The 24,490-nt window shown below is 45.5% G+C and overlaps 1 protein-coding gene across 9 annotated transcripts in view; it reads left to right on the plus strand.

Moving 5' to 3' along the window:
- Positions 1–24,490, plus strand: part of PPFIA2 (PTPRF interacting protein alpha 2) — a 666,887-nt gene that overhangs the window by 463,335 nt on the left and 179,062 nt on the right. For all 9 annotated transcript variants that reach the window (XM_030548621.1, XM_030548623.1, XM_030548626.1 and 6 more), the window contains one exon: positions 22,300–22,416. In XM_030548621.1, coding sequence (XP_030404481.1) covers positions 22,300–22,416 — 117 coding nt within the window. The remainder of the gene's footprint in view (positions 1–22,299; positions 22,417–24,490) is intronic.

Genomic DNA, 24,490 nt, shown 5'->3' on the forward strand with positions numbered 1-24,490 from the left:
AGGATAGAGGGCAGTTTCTGCACCCCAACCTGCAATCGCTGCATCTGACGGCATGGAAGCTATGTGGTTAAATACTTTGGAGAGCCAGTGCTCCCTTCCTGTACAGCAGATTCTACTTGGTAGCAGGAAGCCCTCTACCAGGGCGACCTACTTGGCCAAGTGGAAGAGGTTCTTGTGCTGGTGTGGGCCACAATAGGGGCAGCTGCACCAGGCCCCAGTGCCAGACATTCTAGAATATCTATTGCACCTCAAGCAGCAGGGGCTGCCCCCATCCTCAATTAAGGTGCATCTGGTGGCTATCTCCACCCAGGGTTTTCAGGTAGCTCGGTTTTCTCCCACCCAGTGGTGGGGCAATTCCTCAGAAGTCTGGAAAGGGTGTTCCCTTACTCGCGCCCCCCTAGTCTCTCCATGGAATCTCAACTTAGTTCTTTCTAAGCTCATGGGGCCCCTGTTCGAGCCCCTGACTACCTGCTCCCTTCTCCACCTTTCCCGGAAGGTGGCATTCCTGGTGGCCATGACCTCGGCCAGAAGGGTATCTGAGCTGAGGGCTCTCACCTCAGAACCACCATACACTGTATTTCACAAAGACAAGGTGCAGCTCCGCCCACGCCCTAAGTTCCTCCCAAAGGTGGTCTCACAATTCCATCTGGGCCAGGACATGTGTCTGCTGGTATTTTTTCCCAAACCCCATGTGGACCTGAGTGACCGCAGCCTGCACGCCCCAGATGTCCGCCGAGCGTTGGCATTCTACTTGCAGCGCACCAAGCCCTTTCGTAAATCCACGCAACTGTTCATGGCTGTAGCTGAGAGGATGTGATGCCTTCCAGTGTTGGCGCAGCAAATCTCGTCGTGGATCATGAGCTGCATTGGGGCGTGTTATGACCTCGCTGGTGTCCCAGCTCTGGCGGTCACGGCCCACTCGACCAAAGCACAGGCAGCTTTTGTGGCCTTCCTAGCACAGGTCCTGATCCAGGAGATCTGCAGGGCGGCCACCTGGTCATCAGTGCACACCTTTACGACCCACTACGCGGTCAGTCAGCAGCCATGTGAGGACACGGCAGTTGGCAGGGTGGTCCTCCGATCGATTGTTTCATGACTTACCTAGTGTGGAATGGACATGAAAAAGCACTTGAAGAAGAAAGACAGTTACTTACCTTTTCGTAACTGGTGTTCTTCGAGATGTGTTCACGTCCATTCCACTACCCACGCTCCTATCCCTCTGTCGGAGTCACCAGCAAGAAGGAGCTGGAGGGGGTCAGTCTAGCGGGGGTATATATGCCCGACGCAGTGGCACCACTCTGGCAGGGGCCCCCTGCCCCGCCGGGAACCGCTAAGGGAAAAGTTTCTGACACTCGTGCACGCGGCACGTGCACACCTAATGTAGAATGGACATGAACAACACATCTCAAAGAACAACAGTTACGAAAGGTTAGCAACCATTCTTTTTATAATGGGAAAAAACATTAAAATGTGAGGATGCTGAATATATTCAGTGCCAAAATTTAAAGAATATTTTACAAACAAGTAACTTGGGAACAGATTTTCATGTCATATCCACAGAATCTTACGCACATGACAGTCTATGTCTGAGTTTGTTTTAACTGATGTCTGAGTTTGTTTAAATCTGAGTTTGTTTTAACATTGCTTTTACAGGACATTCCTTGTTCTGTAGGGATTTGTGCCTGCTTTCCACTGAGACAGAATTTGGCCCATTATTGTCAATACATTAAATTAGCAATGCACTTGAAATGACTTCACTCAGGACAATACAAAACAGACTTCCACTGTGACAATGTCAGAGATGTTTTATAGAAAGGTAAGGGAATTAATGTAACCCTTCTGCCCCTCTGAGTTGGCAGCAACAAGGGCCGGGTTCAGTATCCAGGGGTTCCGTTTCAATAACACAATGCATAACCGGCTCGAGCCCCCACCGAGTGACCTGGGACACTTACATACCACCCCCCCGGGCGCCTCTAGGAGGCAATACTTCCCCTCTCGCAAGCATGGAGTCTGAGTGTAGCAAAATCCTTTTGATAAAGGAGGGAAACAATGCGGCATCACATTGGAGAAACACCACAAACAGGATTATAACACAATCCATAAGCAAAAACCCACCTCCAAGTACGTTTGGCAATGTCCTTTCCCCCTTAGGGTCTTAAGTCCAATCACCCCAAAGTCCAACAACCCAAAAGTCTCTGGTCAGTGCCACCCCAGAGTTCAAAAGTTTATCTGCAGAGTTTTACCCCCCCCCAGCCTGGGTGGAAATGGGGGGGGCCACACAGGGTGTTAAGAGCCACCTTACGTGGGCCAGGGCCAACTGCTCCGCCTCTCCGTGCAGTTCTGCTGCAGCCTTCACCATGACCAAGTCCACTACACCAGCTGTGCCGCTCCGCCAGCTGCAGCCTTCACCACGACCAACTCCACTACACCAGCTGTGCCGCTCCGCCAGCCGACCCGTGAGCCACTCCAGCCGTCCCCACAAACCGCTCCACTCTGCTCATTGTTCCATGGGCTGCTCCAACATGCTGCAAACTGCTCCGCTCTGCCAGCCACTTAGCGATAGATCTTCAGGCTCCCCCATTAGCTAACACAGCACTCAGTGATCTCAGCTCAGCTCTTTTAGTGATTTCGCTCTTAGTGATTTCAGCTTGTAGTAGGGGAGCCCCGGTGCTGGTGCACCATTGGCCCAACGTGAATTCAGCTCAGCAGCATCTAGATGGACTCCTAATGGAATCAAAATTAGCTCTACTCTTTAACAGTGGAGAGAGGAGGCTGTGTACTCTTTAACGGTGGAGAGAGGAGGCTGTGCAATTGGTGTTCCAGGCCCTCAAAAGGGATCCATACCATCAGGTGTACACACCAGTCCCCGACCTCTCTCAATTCACTGGGTTTTGGAACCCATGTCCCTTGTCTAGCAAGTACTACTTAACTGAGGTTGAGTCATCTCTGTCATAAAGCAGTCTCATAGTTCCTCATTCACATAATCAGGTTGACATCACTTTATTCCTCCTGCCCCAATAGCAAAGAAATTGAGGATCCCAGAGCTGTCAAAATAACCATCCCAGGCTGCCGTGGGCTATGCTAGGTGAGATGGGTGGTGTAAATATCTGAAATTCCTTTCCACACTCCCCATAATTCACCACCAGATGTCAAGATAGAGCTCATCCTGACTCTGCTTACATCAGTATGATCCAAAGTGTATCAGAAATTATTCACATAGCATTGCCTATGTCTTCCTTACTAGCTACTATCATTATATCCTTAACTTGATGGCACAGATGGGCAAAATCCAGCCTCTGGCTCTAACATCTAAGTATAATGTGTTTTATACTGGATTCAGGAAATTTGTATTACTACAAAACTAAAAAAAAGCAGAAATAATGCCTCAAGAGTCAAGATTTCAAATCAAGATTGTTTGTGCAGGGTGGGGAAGGTAATCAAAAGACCATATTTATAATTTACAGTAACTGAATGATATACATTAGTAATAAAAATGATTATACTTTGCACTCATTAAACAGTTTACATCTGAGAATGTCAAAAAAATTGACAACACCCCTGTGACAGGCATGGAAGTAGTATTCCCAGCCTACAGGTATACAGTCTGTGATTTACCCAATGTGGCAGCATCAGTAAATACAGTCAGATCTCCTAACTCTATCTTCTATGCTTTAGCCTCAGAACATACTTCTCTTTTAGGTCTGTACAATACAGTCCTAGTAGTACCAATGGACCAAAATTTGTCTCAATTTCTATTTTAATTTTTTTTTTTGCTCCCCTGCACCCCAGAGGTGTTTCTCCTGAACATTATTTGAACAGGTATCACGATTGACCACCCTGTACCTTTAAGCTGGGGGGTGTTTGGCTGGCTGGCCAAGTGAAGGGAACAGTGCTTTATGGCTGGGGGTGAAGGAGGAAGATTAAAACAGCTGCAAAAAGAGGCACCATGGTTGCTGACTCATCACCTGGGAATTCAGGGTTTAAAAAGGGGAAGCTCGGTGCCTCGAGCCTTCCTTTTTACACTGACCAAGGCTGAATCAAGACCCACCCTACCTCCCCCTTAGGTGGTAAAATACCAGGTTTGGTCAACACCTGCTGTGGGCATTACACTAGTGGCCCCTTTTTTAGGGGGACTGGGAAGGAATTTTTCCCTTACCACTATATTGGCTTGGGTGCAGTTGGGGGTTTTTTCGCCTTCCCCACAGCGGGTTTCAGGAAGGGCTCCATTCATGCACAGCATGATGGGTGGTAGGCTATATGTCGCAACTCGTTATTTAACTATAGGGCAGATGTCCAGTGCAAGTACTCCAGTAGGAAAGGTATACAGAGACCAGATAATGGCTCATTAAAACAATGAACGGGAGACAGTTGGGGAGTCCTATGATTGGTACAGCAGGGTGCCAACCCCACATTCTTATAGCCCACCTTAACCCTCCTCTGAGGTAGGGGGGTGGATTTTAAGGCAATGGATTTGTTGGAGAGACCTGGATGGAAAAAGAGAGGGAGCTGGAAAAAGCCCTCCAGGGTAATATTGGAATAAACATGGGGTTACCTGCACGGTACACTGTTATCTGCCAGGTACTCTCAGACATCCAACAATAAAGTTGCAGCCTGATTAAAACCATGTCAGTTGTCTCCTGTCCTTTTGGTATAGCCAGAAAATGTGATATGTGCTAAAACTCTAGCAGATTTCTTTGGTGTAATGTTGTTTCTGTATTAGTGTCTTAACAGATTTGTAGTTAACTTATGAGGTAAATAAAAAAATTAGAATCATAGAATATCAGGGCTGGAAGGGACCTCAGGAGATCATCTAGTCCAACCCCCTGCTCAAAGCAGGACCAATCCCCAGACAGATTTTCACCCCAGATCCCTTATTGGCCCCCTCAAGGATTGAACTCACAATGCTGGGTTTAGCAGGCCAATGCTCAATCCACTGAGCTATCCCTCCCCGCACTAAGCTATCCCTTTTGCCTTGGGGTATAAGATGCCAGTCGTCTTTTGTTTAGCACATTTGCACAGAGAAAACACAACACTTAGACACAAAGTGAAAAACAGCCAAAGTGTCACATATCTCCTTGGGCAAAACTATAATAAGTTCAAGAATGCTGGTGCTTTGACTGAAGGTCTGGCTGTGAGTCAATCACTGTTCATATGAAATCTAATAAAAGTCATACTGTAGACACTCAGACATGTTTACAGCAGTGAAGAGACAAGACCAAAGTACTGTAGATGTAAGAAAGTTTTTTTAATGACATTAAGCTGTATGGTCTAATAATTGCATATATAAAAATAAGTCTACAATATGTAGCTGTTCATAAGGGAGGATAGTAAGTCAGGAATATGTGTATTTAGTCCGAATTTCCTGGTGTGTTTGCCTTCTGTAACATTGCTGTTATAGGACAGTGTATTATATATTCATATTACAGCTAGTATCTGAAGCTTAAAACCATAATGAGTTAACAAAGAACCATGTGAATTGGTGAAAACAGAAGAGAGCTGATTAAATTAGTGTGGTTTAGAATTAGTGCTGATATTGTAGCTGCTTTTGCTCTTCCATCTGTACACAAATTTTAATTTATCAGTGCTGTAAGAGAAAACAGAGAATATACGTACTTGAGTGAAAATGTTATTTCTTCCTTGAAATTACTGTGTTTTACAATCAGGTAAAAGAAGGGGTATCTGCTATGTTGTTGTGCCAGTGGTTTGTGCAAGCTCGCTTGGTTTTCATCCTTTTCAGACTGCACAATATAAATGTCACCATTCCTTTTGCTGATCATTCCTTTTCCTTATTACAGTCATCCAGCACAGTTAGGAAGCCCTTGTTAGTATATTGTAAATCTTTTGTTTGTTTACATTTATTTCTATAGAGTTGTGGGTTTTGGTGTCCTTGTGTGGAGAACGTATCCGGATAATCATGAGATGAACTACTTTTCCTGATAAATAGATGGAAATTATGCTTTTGTTCACTGTTTCACAGTCTAGCATAATTTTTGCTCTGTCTTCTTGTAATTAGACTGCTGCTGTCTTGTGATATTGTCAACATCCTTTCCTACAGTGCTGTTTTATACATTGAAGTGAACCTTTTTGCCTATGTAATAGTCTTTGAAAGTTCTTATGGTCATTCTGTAATGACATATTCATGGAATGAGACTTGAGGATTCAAAGCTAAATGAATATGATCAGTACATAGTAATCTAAAATGTAATAGTCTTGATGTATCTTGATGGGTATGTCCTCTTCATTCCAAATATGTATTTGGACCTGTATTCAGATATATTTCCTGGCCCATTATGCAAATATAAAACAGCTGCAAATTTTGGATCTGGATCTGAATTTCTTCAAACTTCAAGGTTATCAAAATCTGTAGTTAAAGTTCAGGCCCACTCTTTATACAATATAATATAATATACAATACAATATATTTGTATTTAATACAAAAGTGTCATAACGCTTCATGACTGATTACAGTCTGTAAGAAATGTACCTATTTAAAAATACTCAGAGAGTTCTATAGATGTGGGAGGGCCTTGTAAGAAGACCAAGGTTCTGTAAACCAGAAATTGAACTGGGTGAATAAGTTATACCAAATGATTTATCTGATGAATTGCAGTCATTTTTCCCTTTATGGTTTATCTACAAATAGACTGTGATTTTTCTTAAATTTATTTGTTCAAAATTATTCACTGAATAATTTCTGTGAATAGTTCTTGGTGTGAAAAAAAATTATGAGCAGTTCCTTGAGAGTATTTGCACTAATTGGACACTTAACCTGTTCTCTAATTAGGTAAGCATATTATCTTGTGAATTTCCACTCTCGAATTTCAAATGTGTTTTCCTTCATTATTCTGCAGATTTTGTAAAATGTAACATTGGTGGTCATTCCTGCCACAGATTTGAACAAAAGAGGGAAAATTGTGGATAGGAAATGTAATTGGTGAAATCCTGGCCTCATTGAAGTCAGAGAGAGTTTTGCACTGACATCCATGGAGCCAGGATTTCACTCAGTGTATTTAACCAAACAAAGACAACAAATAAACTTAAAGCTAAACTTGAAGCCTGTCATAATCCGATTTCATTGCTTGTTTGTTGCATCCCTTTGTCTTTGTCTCTTTTGGATTGTATGCTCTTTCAGGGCAGAGACTGTTGGACACCGGCTGACTACCCACAGTTGGTCCCGGGGTATTAGTCCGGCCATGGGGTCTCCCTCGGTAGCCCTCGCTGTAGCCGGCAGAAACTCGGTCAGACCGGCCCTGCGCATACCACTGGTTGCAGCTACATGTGTGAAATTTTATGCACATTATTTAGAATTAATTAGCATATTTGCAAATAATTTGGATATAACCATAACTTCAGTTTTCGAAAGAAATTGTGTAGATTTAGTGGTGATGAATGGCTTTGGTTTGACAGCTCTGGTACATGAAGTCCTCTGTTTACATACAAGGCAGCAGCAGAACATGGTTCCCATACACTCTGCTCTGTGAGTGTGTCTGAACCCTGATCTAGGAGAGTGAAGGGGTGAGGGTGGATTTACAATAAGAATAATAGTTTCCATGTCCAATTAGGTTACTGGCCTCTTTATGAGCCTGCCAATTAGTGATGGCGTATGTGACGAAGGAACTGGAACTCAGGGCCGCCCAGAGGATTCAGGGGGTCTGGGGTCTTCGGCGGTGGGGGGTCCCCGCTTCGGTGGTAATTCGGAGGCAGGGGTCCTTCCGCTCTGGGACCCACCGCCGAAGTTCCCCGAAGACCCACGGCAGGGGCCTCCCGAATTACCGAATTACCACTGAAGACCTAGCACTTTGGCGGTAATTCGGCGGCGGGGGGGGGGGGTCCTTCCCCGCCGCTGAAGACCCGAAACGGGAGAAGCTCGGGGGGCCCAGGCCCTGCAAGAGTTTTCCGGGGCCATCAGAGTGAGTGAAGGACCCCGCTCCAGGGCCCCCCAAAAACTCTCGTGGGGGGCCCTGCAGGGCCTGGGGCAAATTGCCCACTTGCTCCCCCCCGCCTCTGGGCGGCTGTGCTGGAACTGAACCCCATCAGACTCATCCTATAGAGGGCCACCAAAACATGCATTAGAGGAGAATAATTTTTAATTCCTGTTGATTTGGGCTAGATTCAAACTGATGTATAGGTGATAAGCTCTGTACTTGATATGTCAGTCTTGAGGTCTCCAATAAATGCTAATGTTACAACTCCAAGAATTAGGCTTGTTTATTTGTATGGTGAGTTTCTTGAATCACATTCTGTCCATCTTGGAGCTTGCACATGGTAGGATCCTCCACTATCTATATTATGCAGACTTAACTTTTTATAATATATATAGATATAGCTATCAAAGTCCTGCAAAAACTAAACTCTGGTGTATGCCACAGCAGAGGGGTAAGATACAGTACTGAAAAGGGGAAAGAAACATAACTAACATTAGCATAATGCTTTCCCCAAGCTTTATATTGGCACACCATGATACTCCCTTTACAGAGTCATTTTTACAGTAGAAATGGTTATATTTTCATGTCCCTTTATGTAAATAAGAAAATAATTTACACTCTATATTTTAGAAAGTTGTAGGGGGGAGGGGAGAAATGAACAGGATAAAAACTTCTCATTTCTTCCAGTACTAAGAGCATGTGCAGAGTACAGTAAGGAAGCTGCAGGAATTCTCTGCATTTTTTACATGTATGGAGCAATGGACAGGACTCTTAACTATTCCATTGCTCCCTACCACTCTTTCCAGACAAGCACAACTCACGGTATGGGAAACTCTGGATGATGGTAAAGCAGCCCCAGGAAAGTGGCGCAACACCAAACAGGTGACTGGGGCAGAGTTATTATTATTATACAGATCTCTTAGGCCTTGTCTATACTGGGGGGAAGGGAGAATCTAAGTTATGCAACTTCAGCCAGGGCCACCCAGAGGATTCATGGGGCCTGGGGCAGGGCTGGGTCTTCAGCGGCAATTAGGCAGCGAGTCCCTCTCGGAGGGAAGGACCTGCCACTGAATTGCTGTGGAAGAATGAAGCGGCAGTGGTAGAGCAGCCTAAGTGCCGCCAATCGCGGGTTTTTTTTGTTTCTTTTTCCGCCGCTTGCGGTGCTTATATTCAACAGGCGGCGCTCCGAGGCTTTGGCAGCACTTCAGCAGCAGGTCCACTGCATGGAAGGACACACTGTCGAAGACACAGAGCAAGTGAAGGGCCCACCACCGAAGTGCCATCAAAAACCCGGAGTAGTTTGCAGGACCCCTGAGGGGCCCGGGGCAAATTGCCCCACTTGCCCCACCCTCCGGGTGGCCCTGACTTCAGCTATGTGAATAACGTAGCTGAAGTTGACGTACTTAGACCAACTCACTGCGGTGTCTTCACTGTGGTGAGTCAACTGCTGCCGCTCCCCCGTCGACTGCCTGTGCCTCTTGCGGCGGTGGAGTACAGGAGTCGATGGGAGGGCACTTGGTGGTCGATTTATCGCATCTAGACTAGATGTGATAAATCGATCCCTGCTGGCTCATTTGCTGCTTTCCGATTCGGCGGGTAGTGTAGACATACCCTTAACGCACAAGGAGTGATGAAGTTAGGAGAGTGGCTGAATGTTTGGGGATGAGCTGCTTTTTGTACAAACATCTGTATTTTAAGGAGAATCAAAGTACACTTGCAACAAACAAATTGCAAATGGTTACTCGTTATTCACTGTTTGTCACAGTGAATGGTTATGAACAACCCCATAATCTTGTGCAGTTGCTCTATGCACTGAGCCTGTGGTCTCACTACCAGCCTTGTGCTGAGACCATTAGAATGTGCCAGGCTTGGGGAAAAAATTCTACTGGTTGCCACAATGAAGCTGTTGACTTGGGAAGAAAGGAGTAAGCAAGAAGAAAGAAAAGCTGCTTCTCCTGGTGTTGTGACTTCACAGTTATTGAAGAATTGCTAACCCCAAATGTTCATGAATCAGGCCCCCAGAATCATGGGATACTTTGGGGGTTCTTTTTTAGGCCTTCTGCTTTTTCAGGCCTTCTGCTTTTTCAGCCTTTACGGTTCACATTTTTAAATTTTTCTCTGCAGCATGAAAGGGTAGAAAATTAACTTTTCTTTTAATAATGAAAACTGAGATTCTCACATAATCATATCATTCCAGGAGCTGAGAAAAACAAATACAGTATACGCCCAATTCTCCAAACAGCATAGTTAACACAGATTGTATTAGTGTAATTGGGAATTTGGATAACCGAGAGGGGAGGAACCATTCAGCAGTGTGATAGCCTCCCCCATAGTCTCATTCTCCTTGCAGTCCTAGCCTGGGGTCTCTGCTCTGGCCCCACCCATTCACACCCATGACAGTGGGGCTGCAGGAGCCATTCAGCAGTAGGATGGCCTCCCCCAGGGCCAGTGGCTCTTCTTCCTCCTCCTCCTTCTCCTTGCAGTTCAGGTCTGGGGTTTCTTCTCTAGTATCCAAATCCAGATCCCTTCCTTTTCCCCAGCACGAAATGCATATTACTTCACCTCCTTACATTTATACTTCATATTTTCATATAAGTACTTTGGGTCAAAATCTGCATTTCAGTTTGTCTTTGCATTGAAATCAGTGAGTCACACCAAAAACCATAATTTGGAACTCACTATGTAGTGAATCCATTTGGCTCATGTGACGAACTGGGAAAGTTCTTAATGTTTTCTCTGAATACTGTATTGGTGCCTCAGTGTCCCCATGGCAGTTCTTAAGTATCTGGCAGAGCAAAGGGCCAGTGCACCTAAATGCCTGACACTCTGTCTCCTAGCAACTGATGGCCTGGGCCACTCCCCTGCAAAGGTGCCAGCTGAAGGTGTTGGAGACAAAGGGATCAGGTGACCTCCTGGCCCAGGAAAGGGGCTGAGGAGAGAGGAGGGGCTGGGAGGGGTTGTTAGTCTGGAGCTGGCTGGGGTCAAGGGTGGAGGGCAGACCTGGGGGTCTGGCTCACTGCCCCCCAGAATGGACCCAGCCGAGGGGTCCGGTTCGCTGTATCTACAAGCTCTGTTTTAGACCCTGTTCCTGTCATCGAATAAACCTCTGTGTTACTGGCTGGCTGAGAGTCACGTCTGACTGCGAAGTGGGGGTGCAGAACCCGGTGGCTTCCCCAGGACCCCGCTGGGGTGGACTCGCTGTGGGAAGGGCACGGAGGGGCAGAGGATGCTGAATGCTCCAAGGAGAGACCCAGGAGGTGAAGCCGTGTGAGCTTCTTGCCCTGAACAAGTCTGCTCCAAGGGAGAGGAGGCTCCCCAAAGTCCTGCCTGGCTTGGTGGGGAGCAGTTCCAGAGCATCACCCGGGGACTCCGTGACAACTGGTGTTAGCGGTGGGATGTCCTGCACCCCGTGAATGGCGCTGCTTGCAGTAAGTGACTGGGGAGCAGTAAAACAAAGTAGGGATAATGAGGACTAGGCATCCTGAAGGTTCAGAGTGGGACGGTTTCACGGGGCAGTTAACCTCTGGGAGTGTGTGACCAGCGAGAAGGACTGTTGGAGTAACGGGGTCCCCCTGAGGACTGCAGCGAGCAGTCTCAGGGGCGGAGGAGCTTGCCGCTCGACCCTGGGAGAGAGAAGGATTTTTGCAGTAGCAGGGTTCCCCTGGGGATTGCAGGAGCAGTCCCAGGGGCGGAGGAGTCTGCAGCTCGACCCTGGCAAAGAGGTGGTGATCATGAGAAGGGCTGGCACACCAGGGGTTCTTCCTGGAAACCATGGGGGAGCCAAGAGCTCACAGGCCTGTGAGTCCAAAGCCACTTGGGAACAGTGAAGTGATGGCCTATCACCATCTCCTTGAGAAGGACATTGTGATCCTGTGGACAAAGAGAGGGTTACGCATGGGGAAATTCACCAAGGCACAGTTAATCGTGCAGTTGGAGGAGAAGCACCGCTCTGAGGAGCAGATTCCTGGCCCAGATGGGGCTACAAGAGGATCTGAGAGCAGCTGGAGCATCAGCCAGGCATCCCCGGGAGTCTGGTCCCCAATCAGACGAGGGTCTTCACGATTGGGTTCCCCATCAGGAGTTTGGAGACGGATGGGATGGGAGCAGAGCCCGAGAGAGCGAGAGGACCGTGAGAGACAGCAAGAGCCTGAGGAAAAGCTGCAGGAGAAGCAGCAGCAGCGTGGACTGGTGATGGTGGAGCAGAGAGACATAGGGGGCTGCCCAGGGGTCAGTGGGGAAACACGCCTGCAGGGGCGAGACTCTGGGACAGAGAGAACTGTGGTGGTGCAGCCCCAGATGCTGAGGGACTGTGGAACCTGGGTGAAGTTCCCTGGGGTGAAGCCCCTCGCCCTGCCTATGGCCCAGATCCCTGTGCAGACCCAGAAGGGGTCGGGCTGGCTGGTAGTTGGGGTTCTCCAGGATATCGGCTGGGAGGCCCTGTTGGGGGGTGACTGTCTCCCCATGGGACAGGATCCAAGCCCCGCTCCTGTAATGGCCGAGGGTTTGAATTCAAATCCAGGGAACCAATTGGCTAGGATGGAAATGGTCAGTGAAAATGCAAATGACCTGGCTGGCAGGGGGGAGGGGCTGCTGGGCTCAGGGTACCTGCCTACCTGTAACCAGCCCCCTGGGGCTGAGTGGGAGGGAGAGATGCTCCCCGCCCCCCTGCGCACCGGAGAGGGGGCTCACACTGGCTCTGATGCTGTGACCAGAGCAGAGAGCTCGTTGCCTGCCCCCACTGGGACAGTAAGGGCAGCGCTGAGCACGGTGGGAGCTGAGATCCCAGCTGAGTCGGGGGACACCCGGGCAGGGCAGGTCAGCTGCCAAACAGGTTTGCCTGGTCCAGACATGCTGCTGGGAAGTGATTACACAGCAGGGAGGGAGCTACCAGGGACAAGGCTCAGGGGGCTGTGACCCCAGGCCCAGCCAGCGAGAGGGAGCAGGTCCCACTCCCTGCTCCAGCTGCTGAATCCCAGACCGAGCTGCAGAGGGATCCCTCCTTGGAGAAGCTGAGGGAACTTGCTGGCCACAGCGCTGCAAACCTCCTTGGGGAAGGCTGCAGGGACAGAGTCCTGCAGGAGGAGGGATTCCTGTACTGGGAATGGGCTCCCAAAGGGGAAGTAGAACTGGGGGGAATCGGGAGGCAACTGGTGGTGCTCCAGGAATCCACAGGGCTCTTCCCATTTGAGCTGCTGGATGGGAGGAGAGTGAGGGGACCCCTGGACCTGAAGAGGGAGGATTGGATGGAGAAGGGGGAAGACCCCGGGGGGGATCTCTTCCCTGAGGTGGTAGCCAATCTCCCCATCAGGTGTTCCCCATTCAGAGTCATTGGGAAAGCAACCCAGATCCTGGAGAGAGAGGTCAGGAACATCCTGGCTTTAGATGGGATCCAGCCATTTTACAGCCCATGGGCCTCACCCATGGGGCTGATCCCCAAGGGAGACAGGAAGATCTGGTTTTATGGGGGCTATTAGAAGCTTAAAGCCATCACAGTGTCCGATACCCACCCCATGCCTAGGCCTGGGAAGATTCTAGACAAGCAGAGGGAGATGGAGAACTTGGCCCTGGCAGACACTGATAACGTGCATCTTTAGCCAGACCTGGGAGGAACAGGTGTCCCAGGTGAAGAGGGGGCTGGGCTGCCTCAAGGAGGTGGGACTGACATTAAAAGCTGGAAAGTGCAAGGGGGGACGGCAGAGGTGTTGTGTCTGGGCCACAAAGCGGGAAGCGGCTGCCCAAGCCCAGAGCTGGCAAAGGCCAAGATGGGGGCTCTTAACCAAGGGAGCCCGAATCACAGACCAGAGTGCTGGGAAAAGACCCAATCCCAGCTTGAAGCCCAGGGGTACTGGGGTGGCAAAGGGTGTGGGCTGCATAAACCTTCCCACATGCGGCCTGCAAGTGCCATCAAGCACACCCGACCTAAGGGAGGTCGTAAGACTGGACTGTCCTGGTGTAACTCACACCAAGGGATGGGAGAGATGCTGGGGCATCCATGGGAACCTTGGTGGGTTCGAACTTCCCCAGGTCACTGGCTGAAGTGACCTCGCTCAGTTCGGTCTCGAAGGGGGGAGAGATGTGACGAACTGGGAAAGTTCTTAATGTTTTCTCTGAATACTGTATTGGTGCCTCAGTGTCCCCATGGCAGTTCTTAAGTATCTGGCAGAGCAAAGGGCCAGTGCACCTAAATGCCTGACACTCTGTCTCCTAGCAACTGATGGCCTGGGCCACTCCCCTGCAAAGGTGCCAGCTGAAGGTGTTGGAGACAAAGGGATCAGGTGACCTCCTGGCCCAGGAAAGGGGCTGAGGAGAGAGGAGGAGCTGGGAGGGGTTGTTAGTCTGGAGCTGGCTGGGGTCAAGGGTGGAGGGCAGACCTGGGGGTCTGGCTCACTGCCCCCCAGAATGGATCCAGCCGAGGGGTCCGGTTCGCTGTATCTACAAGCTCTGTTTTAGACCCTGTTCCTGTCATCGAATAAACCTCTGTGTTACTGGCTGGCTGAGAGTCACGTCTGACTGCGAAGTGGGGGTGCAGAACCCGGTGGCTTCCCCAGGACCCTGCTGGGGTGGACTCGCTGTGGGAAGCGCACGGAGGGGCAGAGGATGCTGAATGCTCCAAGGAGAGACCCAGGAGGTGAAGCCGTGTGAGCTTCTTGCCCTGAACAAGTCTGCTCCAAGGGAGAGGAGGCTCCCCAAAGTCCTGCCTGGCTTGGTGGGGAGCAGTTCCAGAGCATCGCCCGGGGACTCCGTGACAGCTCATAACTCAAAAGTGTGATTTTCCCTACAAAATTTACATTTGAGATCAGTTATTTAAACTGTTGTCTCTTTGAGCCCTCTCACATGTGTAATCCTAATTGTGGAGTTACCACATGCACTCAGAAGTTAAATGTATCTTCAAAAATGAAATTTAGAAAATTATGCCTTAAGGCTGAAGCATGGCTCTGTCCTAAAAAAAACTCTGAGAAAGTAGCAGTGTCAGGTCCCAAAGTGTGCCTTCTCTCACTGACTTTCAGATCCAATGTGCTCAATTTACAGATGAATAGATTACTTTTTCTAGCTTCCATTCACATAAACTTTAACCTGGGATCTGAAAGTTATAAATGTAAAAAGGGGTCGATTATGAATTTGCCAAAGTGCCAGTTAGATTTTAAAGCTGAAATCTAACAAAGTAGTTTTGCCAATATATAATAGACTCCAAAGGATAACCCATTTTTATTGAGTCCAGGGAGCATTTGTTTACTAGTTTAACGCTGGGTTCTTTTAGATCAGGGGCAGGCAAACTTTTTGGCCTGAGGGCCACATCAGGTTTCCAAAATTGAATGGAGGGCCAGTTAGGGGAAACCCCTATCTGACGCCCCCCTGCTTCTCGCCCCCTGACAGAACCCCCTGAGACTCTTACCCCATCCAATCCCCCCTGTTCCCTGTCCCCTGATGGTCCCCACAGACTCCACCCCATCCACCACCCCCTGCTCCCTGTCCCCTGACCGCCCCCGGACTTCCCCCACCACTGCCCCCCACCACTCCATCCAACCCCCCCCTTCTTCCTGACTGCCACCCCCGGGACCCCTGTCCTCATTCCGCCACCCCTGTTCCCTGCCCTCTGACCACCCTGACCCCTATCCACACCCCCACCCCCGACCACCACCCCAAACTCCCCTGCCCTCTTACCGCACTGCCTGGAGCGCCACCCAGAGCACCAAGTCAGGCCACGGCTCTGCAGCTGTGCTGCCTGGCCACCAAGGGCATTGCGCCGGCGTTGCAGTGAGCTGAGGCTTCAGAGGAGGAGGAACAATGGGGGAGGGGCCGGGAGCTAGCCTCCCAGGACAGGAGCTCCAGGGTCGGGCAGGAGGGTCCTTCGGGCCAGATGTGGCCCGTGGGCTGTAGTTTGCCCACCTCTGTTTTAGATAGATAGATAGATAAAATCAACAGTTCACCACTCAAAGGTAGACACAACCAATTGTGAGTACTATAAACACACAACAGATTTGCAATAATTATCACAGGCTAGAGTGAGCATTGGCAGTTATATCAAAAAACAGATCAAGTTACTAAGATTTCTTATTACGTTTACTTATGATCAACAATTCTCCATTCTTTAGGACCCATCATATTTATCACATTTACAAGGGTGCATTTGTCTTTACAGCACTTTGAAGAGTGCAGTTATCTCTCTTTAACTAGTTTAGTCCAAAAGGGACAAGTTTAGAATATAAAAAGCAATTGCTTAAAACAATTATTTTCAATCTCTCTTAGGTCAATTTGCTTGGACTTATGAAAGAGTTAAAATCTAAAATATGATTATTGGAGGTCTCATTAGACAGTGTAGATTCAGCAAGATAACCTACAGTTATTTACCATATATACCATATATACTCCTTCATAAGGCAAATATTTTTGGTAAAAAAGTGACATATCAAAGACAGGGGGTCGGCTTATAAACAGCTCTACACCAAAATTTAATGGTTTTAAACTCTATGGAATCATTGAATTGAATATCTAATACGTTGTTTACCTGGAGCGTCCGCAAGCATGGAGCCCCTCAGCTCCATGTGGCTGCGGTTCGCTGCAGATGCTCCAAGTAAACAAAACGTCCCACCAGCAGCTTACCCTGACAGGCTGGGAGCCAAAGTTTGCTGACCCATTTATTGATGTCAATTCTGCAGCCTTTTAAAGTTGCAAAGTGGACTAGATTTGCTTGAAAGGAATACTAAAAGTGCAGTGCTACAGATCTGCATGATGTTTGACCCAGGCATTTCATAAAATGCTGTGCCTTACAAGCCAATCAGAAAAATACAATGAATGATAGTACTATAGCACTAGTGTCAGTCCGCTACTTTGTAATTTGATCTCTTCATGCATTCCTACCAATGGGTACATTGTCACTAGAACTGGAATTTGTCTGCATGCTCTGCAACTGTCAAAAGACGACAAATAGAAGTCAGTAAAGCCGGCAGTGTTCGTCACATCAGTGGGTTGGTGTACTCATTTCATGAACCATCATGGTCTCTGTCTTCATCAGCGAACAAAGTGCAAAAGCTGCTGAGAGATCTGGAAGAAAAAATACAATCTTTCCAAAGGTTTATTATAAAATATCGAAAGGAATGTGCACTTGAACAGTCAAAAATAGGAAATATGGATGAAACACCAGTGACATTCTATCTCCTGAGCAACAGAACGGTAGCAGGTGTTGATGAAAAAACAGTTTTAATTAAAATCTTTGGCCATAAAAATATCCATTTATGGTGGTTTTATCGTGCTTGGCACATGGATCAAAGCTCTCCCCCTGTTGTTATTTTTTAAAAGAAAAACTTTGCCTAAACACATGAAATTTCCTGCTGGTGTCATCTTACGTGCACACAAAAAGGGTTGGATGGATGAAAGTGGGACTGTTAAATGGCTGGAAAAACTGTGGAATAAGAGATCAGGAGCACTTTTCAAGAAACCTGCTATGCTCGTTTGGGACATGTTCAGGGCACACAAGATGGATGAGGTGAAAAATGTGGCCAAAAATATGAAAACTACTTTGGCTGTAATACCTGGAGACTTAACTTCAGTTCTACAACTGCTTGATGTCTGCCTGAACAACCCCTTTAAAGACAGGCTATGCAAAATGTGGTCTGAATAGATGTGTTCAGACATGGCAAAGTTGACAAAAGGCAGGAAACTTACGAAGCCCGAAATCAATCTGGTCGCCCAGTGGTTCAAGGACGCGTGGGTGTCCATTCCCTCGGAAATGATAGAAAAATCATTTAGGAAATGCTGTATCAGCAACGCACTCAATGGGTCAGAAGATGATGCCATAAAGACACAACAGAAGCTGATAATGAGAAGGAATCTGAGTCTGAAGATGACACTGCCTACATCTACGATGACAATGCAGGTGCTGCTGTAACTGAAGCCGAGTTTAATGAACTGTTTGGTGAATAAGAGACTGATTCAGACTTTGAAAGATTGTAAGACTTTTTAAAGTCTCATTGTTCTAAGTTACTTGTTTTAAATATCCATTTACTGATTTTAAATATTGACTGTAATTTTGAAGGTGAATACGTATTTGTTCAGTTATTATAAAAGGTTTTTCATTAGATTACATTAAAATAATTCTAGCAAAATTTATGAGTGTTTCTTGTGATACCAGCTTTTAAAATATAGCAGGGGTCGGAAAACTTTGGCTCCCAGACCATTAGGTTAAGCTGCTGGCAGGTCAGGACATGTCACTTCCCGCAGCTCCCATTGGCTGGGAACGGCAAACCGCGGACACTGGGAGCTGAGGGGCTCTGTGCCTGCAGATGCTCAGAGTAAACAAAATGTCCAGGCCCGCTAGCGGCTTACCCTAACAGGCCAGGAGCCAAAGTTTGCCAACCCCTAAAATATAGAGTCGGCTTATAAAAGGGTCATACAATTTTTGCTATTTTTACCTAACCATTTTGGGGGGGTCAGCTTATAAACGAATGGGCTAATGAACACGAGTATATACAGTACATTAACGAATAGAAGAGAAATACAATCTTTGAAATGAAATCTCATCACTTCTTATCACTTACCTTGGGATTGGGAAAGGCCTTTCCACATGGCTGGTCCAGGCTTTCGTCACACTTAGGATTTTTCAGCTTCTTGTGTTGGGTTCACTCAGGAACCTGAGCATATGGTGACTCAGTACTAGGACTCATTAGAGGGAGCCACCCTCTGATTCCTATTGGACATGTGCCTAGTGGGTGCTCAAATGTCAGCTTTTTGTTTCTCTGCTGCTTCCATTGGTATCTAGTAGATGGTGATGGTCTGTAGCTGGGGTAGGCATCCGAAGGCGGCAAGCGAGCTGATTTTCAGTGGCACTCACACTGCCTATGTCCTGGCCACTGGTCCAGGGGCTCTGCATTTTAATTTAATTTTAAATGAAGCTTCTTAAACATTTTAAAAACCTTATTTACTTTACATACAACAATAGTTTAGTTATATATCATAGACTTATAGAAAGAGACCTTCTAAATACGTTAAAATGTATTACCGGCATGCAAAACCTTTAATTAGAGTGAATAAATGAAGACTCGGCACACCACTTCTGAAAGGTTGCCAACCCCTGGTGTAACAAATTTCCTTAATCCTGTTCTTTTTGGATGCTTTTAAAGTTTGTTTCTTTTCAAAGATTGTATTTCATTATTTGCTGTCAATTGGAATCCCTTTCCCCTTTTAAGCTCTTAATATCGTAAAGTTATACCCTGGTTTATATCTTTTAACATTTCTCCTTCCTTATGCCAGACAATTCCTATTACTTCTAGAATACAGCAATTATTTACAATGAAATCCAACAAAATTCTTATCTTCTAAATTGGGAGGACATAATACATAGTCCTTGGTTATACATAAGCATTTCATATTATTTAAGACTTACAATAGAAAAAGAGACATTTTCCACAGATAGAAGTATACAGATCTGATTCATAAGGCAAACAAATGTCCAGATTCTAATTTGGGTTGAAAGACAAATTATTCATGGTATATTTGATTGACAAGGAATCAGTGTATAGTTTTTAAGAGGGGTAAAATCATGTGTTTTGCACTTCTTGAGGTAACTGTTTGCCTAATGTGACCTTCAGTCTTAAAGCCACATTAGTAGTTTATCTGGCTATGCTGAAAGAATGACAGGAGACATTGGATATGGGTTTAATCAGGGCACAACTTTATTATTAGATGTCTGGGACTAACCTGGCAGATAAAATGTGCACTGACAATTAACCTGGGGGGGAGGGGGAGTGCTTTTACCAACCCCCAACCCCCTCGCACCTTTCTGTCCATGTCCCTTCAGCAGATCCACTGCTGGGAACCTCCAATTTCAGCCAATTCAGGGGTGGGGGTGCTTCTGCCAGCTCCCCACATTTCTATCCATGTCCCTCCAGCAGATCTCCTGCTGGGAACCTTCAATTCCAGCCCATTTTTTTGGTGGGGGCGGTTTCACCAGCTCCCTCCCCCCCTTCATCCAGGTTCCTCCAGCAATTCCCTTGCTGAGACCTTACCAACCCCCCCCCATAGGAGGGGTTAAGGTGGACTATAATGATGGGGGGTTGGCTCCCTGCTGTACCAATAAAAGGAGTCCCTAACCGCCCCCAACTGGCTCAATTACCAAGCACCTCTCTCCTTCATTGCTTTTCCAAGTCATTTATCCATTCTTTTGTGCCTTAATTTATGGAGTACCTACACTAGCCTGTTACAAGTGATGCGGGGAGGGTCCAGGCCCAGGCTGACCTTTTTAAACCCCTCAGCCTTAGGTGGTGAGTCATCCACCATGCTGACTGCTTTTCCAGCAGTTTTACATCTCCCCTCCTTCCCCCAAGCCATAAAGTATTGCCCTCTTCTTCCGCCCAGCCAGACATCCCTCCCACCCGCATGCTCAAAGTGCAGGGCAGTGATTGTTTAACGTGCAGCTTTCCCACCCATTTCTTTTCCTGGTCCACTTATTGTGCAATGGGTCACTTTGAATAGAAAAGCTGTGTATGACTCTTGCTTGGTAAGTTGAAGTTCTTTTTAGCTAGATTGGGAGGGAGAAAGAGATTTTATCCATATGCATATTATGAGAGATAATTAACAATACCCTCATTTAGCATTTAAGTTTCTATAGTTGGAGGGGAATGCCTAATCTTGGCTGATCTGTGACCCTGTAGACAAAGTGTCTCACATGATGTGAACCATTTTCTTATTGGTGGATCCTATTCTGGGCTAAACATAGATGGATAATTTTCCTTATTTTTGAGGGCCAGAAAGAATCATTATTTATTAATCATTCAAGGCATATCTGTCTCATATATCCTGTGCAGAGTCAAACTGGGATCTTTCCATTCTGTGTATCATGAAAGGAATGAAATTCAATAAGGACAAGTGAAAAGTACTTAAGAAGGAAAAACAAAATCTGGAGTTATAGTTCATCACAAATTGAATATGTTCAACAGACATGGAAAACAATAAATACAATCCTCTTTATAACAGCCCTTCCCATATCTGAATACTCTTATCAGGTCCCCCGTCAATCTTCTTTTCTGAAGATTAAACATGCCCACTGTTTTTAATCTTTCCTCAGAGGTCAGATTTTCTAAACTTTTTATCATTTTTGTTTTATCTCTGGAATCTCTCTAATTTGTCCACATCTTTCTTAAACATTGTGATGGAGTTGCAGAAAAGGCAAATTCTGGGATATGTTAATAGACTTCTTATATTGAAGACCCAAGAAGTATCTTTTCTGCTCTGCTCTGCACTGGTGAGCTTCAGCTGGAGTATTATATCCAGTTTTGAGCACTACACTTTAAGAAAGGTGTGGACAAATTGGAGAGATGCTAGAGATACAACAAGAGGACTGTACTTATTGTTTTTCATGTCTGCTGAAGGTAGGACAAGAAGTAATGAGTTTACTCTGCAGCAAGGGAGATTTAGGTTAGATATTAGGGAAAACTTTCTGACTATCAGGATAGTTAAGTTCCAGAATGTGCTTCCAAAGGAGGCTGTGGAATCCCCATTGTTTTATTAAACGGTTAGACAAACACCTGTATACTTGGTCCTGCCTCATGTCCTACATTTCCATGATTATCTTCAGTAACCAAGATTCTGTAAGTGAACTTAATTAACAATTCTGATGACAATATGCAAGCCAGAAGGGAATCCAGCTTCCTCTCCAAAAACTGCGTTCACCTTTTAGTACTAAGAAGAGTTGAAATAGGTTAAACATAAAAACAATTAAAATACAAGCAAATGTAATTTAACTATGAAAGTAAGGAAATCAAACAGGATGCATATTTGTTGAGTAAGATGTTGCCATTTTTACACAGTTGATTTTCACATCATACACTACACTTTACAAATATATATCTTAATCACTGAAAGATATGAAATTCACACTTAGAACAGACACTTCATTTTACATAATGGCTTGTTTCTTCTTGGCCTTTTGGCCCGGTTTTCCTGTGGTGTGCTTTATATCTGTTGTTTTCTTTACGAGGGACTGTGTCCGGTCCAGGTAGGGAAGTGAACTCAGTGACCTAATAGCTCTTTCAGATTTCCAACCAATAATGAATGAAAAATGCCCCATCACTCAGTGATGTTAAATATGAGTAAGCAAGCCTAAATATTGCATTTGTTACTATTTATTGATTTAAGTCATATGTTCAATATTATTTAAACATCATTTTTATAAGTTTGTGCCCTGATCATTCTTATTATTTATAAATGATAGTATTTTTATAAATCCCTTTCAAATGTCTGCCCCAAATCCACAGTTGAAGCCACGTAGATGGCTCCTCCTTATATCTGCAAGGATCGGATCAAGTCCTTAATACATTTCATGCTAACCTGCTTGGTGATTTCTGTGACGTTAACCATTTACTTCTCTTCTCATTCACAGATTGTAGCTTTACGTGAACAAAATGCACACATTCAAAGGAAAATGGCATCTGGAGAAGGGCCTGCTGAATCCGAACATATTGAAGGAATGGAGCCAGGGCAAAAGGTTCATGAAAAGGTATAAAACAATTGTTTTTGTTCTCAGTGAGTCAAGGTAAAGAGAGATATTGTAACTAAAACTAACATAATAATTAGATTCAGATACTGGACTTGTTCTGGTCCATCAAGCAAATCCAGGTTGTTGGACCCTAGCTCCCCACCAGATGCTAGAGAAGGCTGGCACATCCCAGAACATGAACAGAACACTTGGGCCTCTTCCAGTGTGACTTTTATGTAGCCCCATCTGGAAATTAAAGTTTTTCCCTATAAGTGGAAACTCATGGAAGGACAAAGATGGTAATGTAAACCATGAATTACTCTCTACTGGAAATTTCAGAAGACTCCATTAAAATCATTAAATGGGTCTCTGGAAGAACCAATAGATCTATGAACTAATACACCAATAGATCCATTGCTCTGTTCCAAAATCTCATATTTTCCTACAGCTAATAGGAAGAAATATGTAAAATGTCTGTGGATCTTCTCCTATTTCAAACTTTCTGTTGGAATACTTGCCTGACTTTCCACTTTCAAACCTTCACTTATTACTTTCAAATAATGCACACTATTACCCTAAAAAACTACTAAATAATACCAATAGTGCTTAGCACTGTATAGTGTTTTACATGTTCAAAATGCTTTATAAACAGTAAATTAATTCCCATGACATGCGTGGGAGGTCTGTAAGTATGCATAAGTGTCTTCATGTCTCAGATGGAGAAATTGTTGCAGTTAGAGTGAGTGTTTTGCCCAATGCCTCAGAGGTGGCTTTTATGAAAGCCAGTTTAGATCTTACATTCTCAGTCCTTTGTTCAGGCCACTAGTGCTTGCCTCTCTCTGATGCTAAGTGAAGTCTTCTCAAAATTCTGTTTATTACATATAGATTGATAATTAAAAGGAACTCATTGAATCTCCATTTTTGTGATTGTCCACAGGATTTAGACTTCTAGAAACCTAATTATGTTTGCAAGTATTCGTCTTGGAAAAATTAGAGGCTGCTTGTTAATATAAGGATGGCAGTCTTGAGGCACATTTGAACTTGCTATTTAATGACTGGCTGAGTAGGGTACTCAAAGCCATATGACAGTGCCCACAGGAACTGTATTTGCTTTGTAGACCATGAAATACAATCTCACGTAATAGATTCTAATAAACTCATATTATAGTCCATTATTGTTCATTATTGTTTCTTAATTATAATTACATGATAGGATCTCATCCTGTAAATTCTAATGCCTAGTTGAGTATCTGTAGGATTATGAGGCTATCATCACTCCCCAGTAACACCAGTAATGCCCCAGAGGATGTCCTTAATAATTCTATCGCTAAATTGAAGGGAAGTTTGTGGTGATTTGAGTTCTGCTTGAGGTGCTTCTGGTGGAGTTCACCCCTCTACACAATCTATGCCTGAGAACACACATTTCTGGGCCTCATAAAAATAGTTGTGAAGAGTACATTTTTTGCTTGTGCACCAAGAATTACTAATTTTCCAAAATAATTTCCAAGGGACATCCTAAGACTCCTCTAAAAGATATTTATCCCCCTCTGATTCTTGTCCGTATCAATTATGCAAACTGAAAACCATGCTAGTCTATCTGTTTGTTTAAAAAGAACAAGGTATAAGATTTTGCAGTTTGTGCACTCTATATAAGATTGTCTGCTTAGAAGTTCTGGTTATGAGAAAATATTTTTGTTTAAATGGAAAACAGATGAATAATTCCTCTGCGATGCATAGGATATAGCACAGGAGGAAGGTGGGAGGCAAAGTTTGTTATAAGCCTGTTCTGGTACAGTTGGCGCATCATTTATGACCAGCACTTCTGGGTCCTGCTGCTTGGTGCTTTTGAAGTACCAGCCAGAACATCCAGAATCTTAGTAGTAGGAAAGAATTTCTTCTTGTCCCATTGGGGGTGTGTGGAAAAGCAGTTTCCAGAATAGCCTACAAGAGGATGGAAAAAAACATACTCTAGTAGCCAGGAAGAAGGGAGAACCAGAAGGAGGAAAGTGTAGTTCTTCCTTCCAGATAACCAGTATGGAGGGGAGAGTAAAGGGAGCAATACCCTTCAGATAATCCAGAGTGAGGAGGAGAAAGT

Source organism: Gopherus evgoodei, chromosome 1 (genome assembly GCF_007399415.2).
Source record: "Gopherus evgoodei ecotype Sinaloan lineage chromosome 1, rGopEvg1_v1.p, whole genome shotgun sequence".
In the NCBI taxonomy this organism is placed as follows: Eukaryota; Metazoa; Chordata; order Testudines; family Testudinidae; genus Gopherus; species Gopherus evgoodei.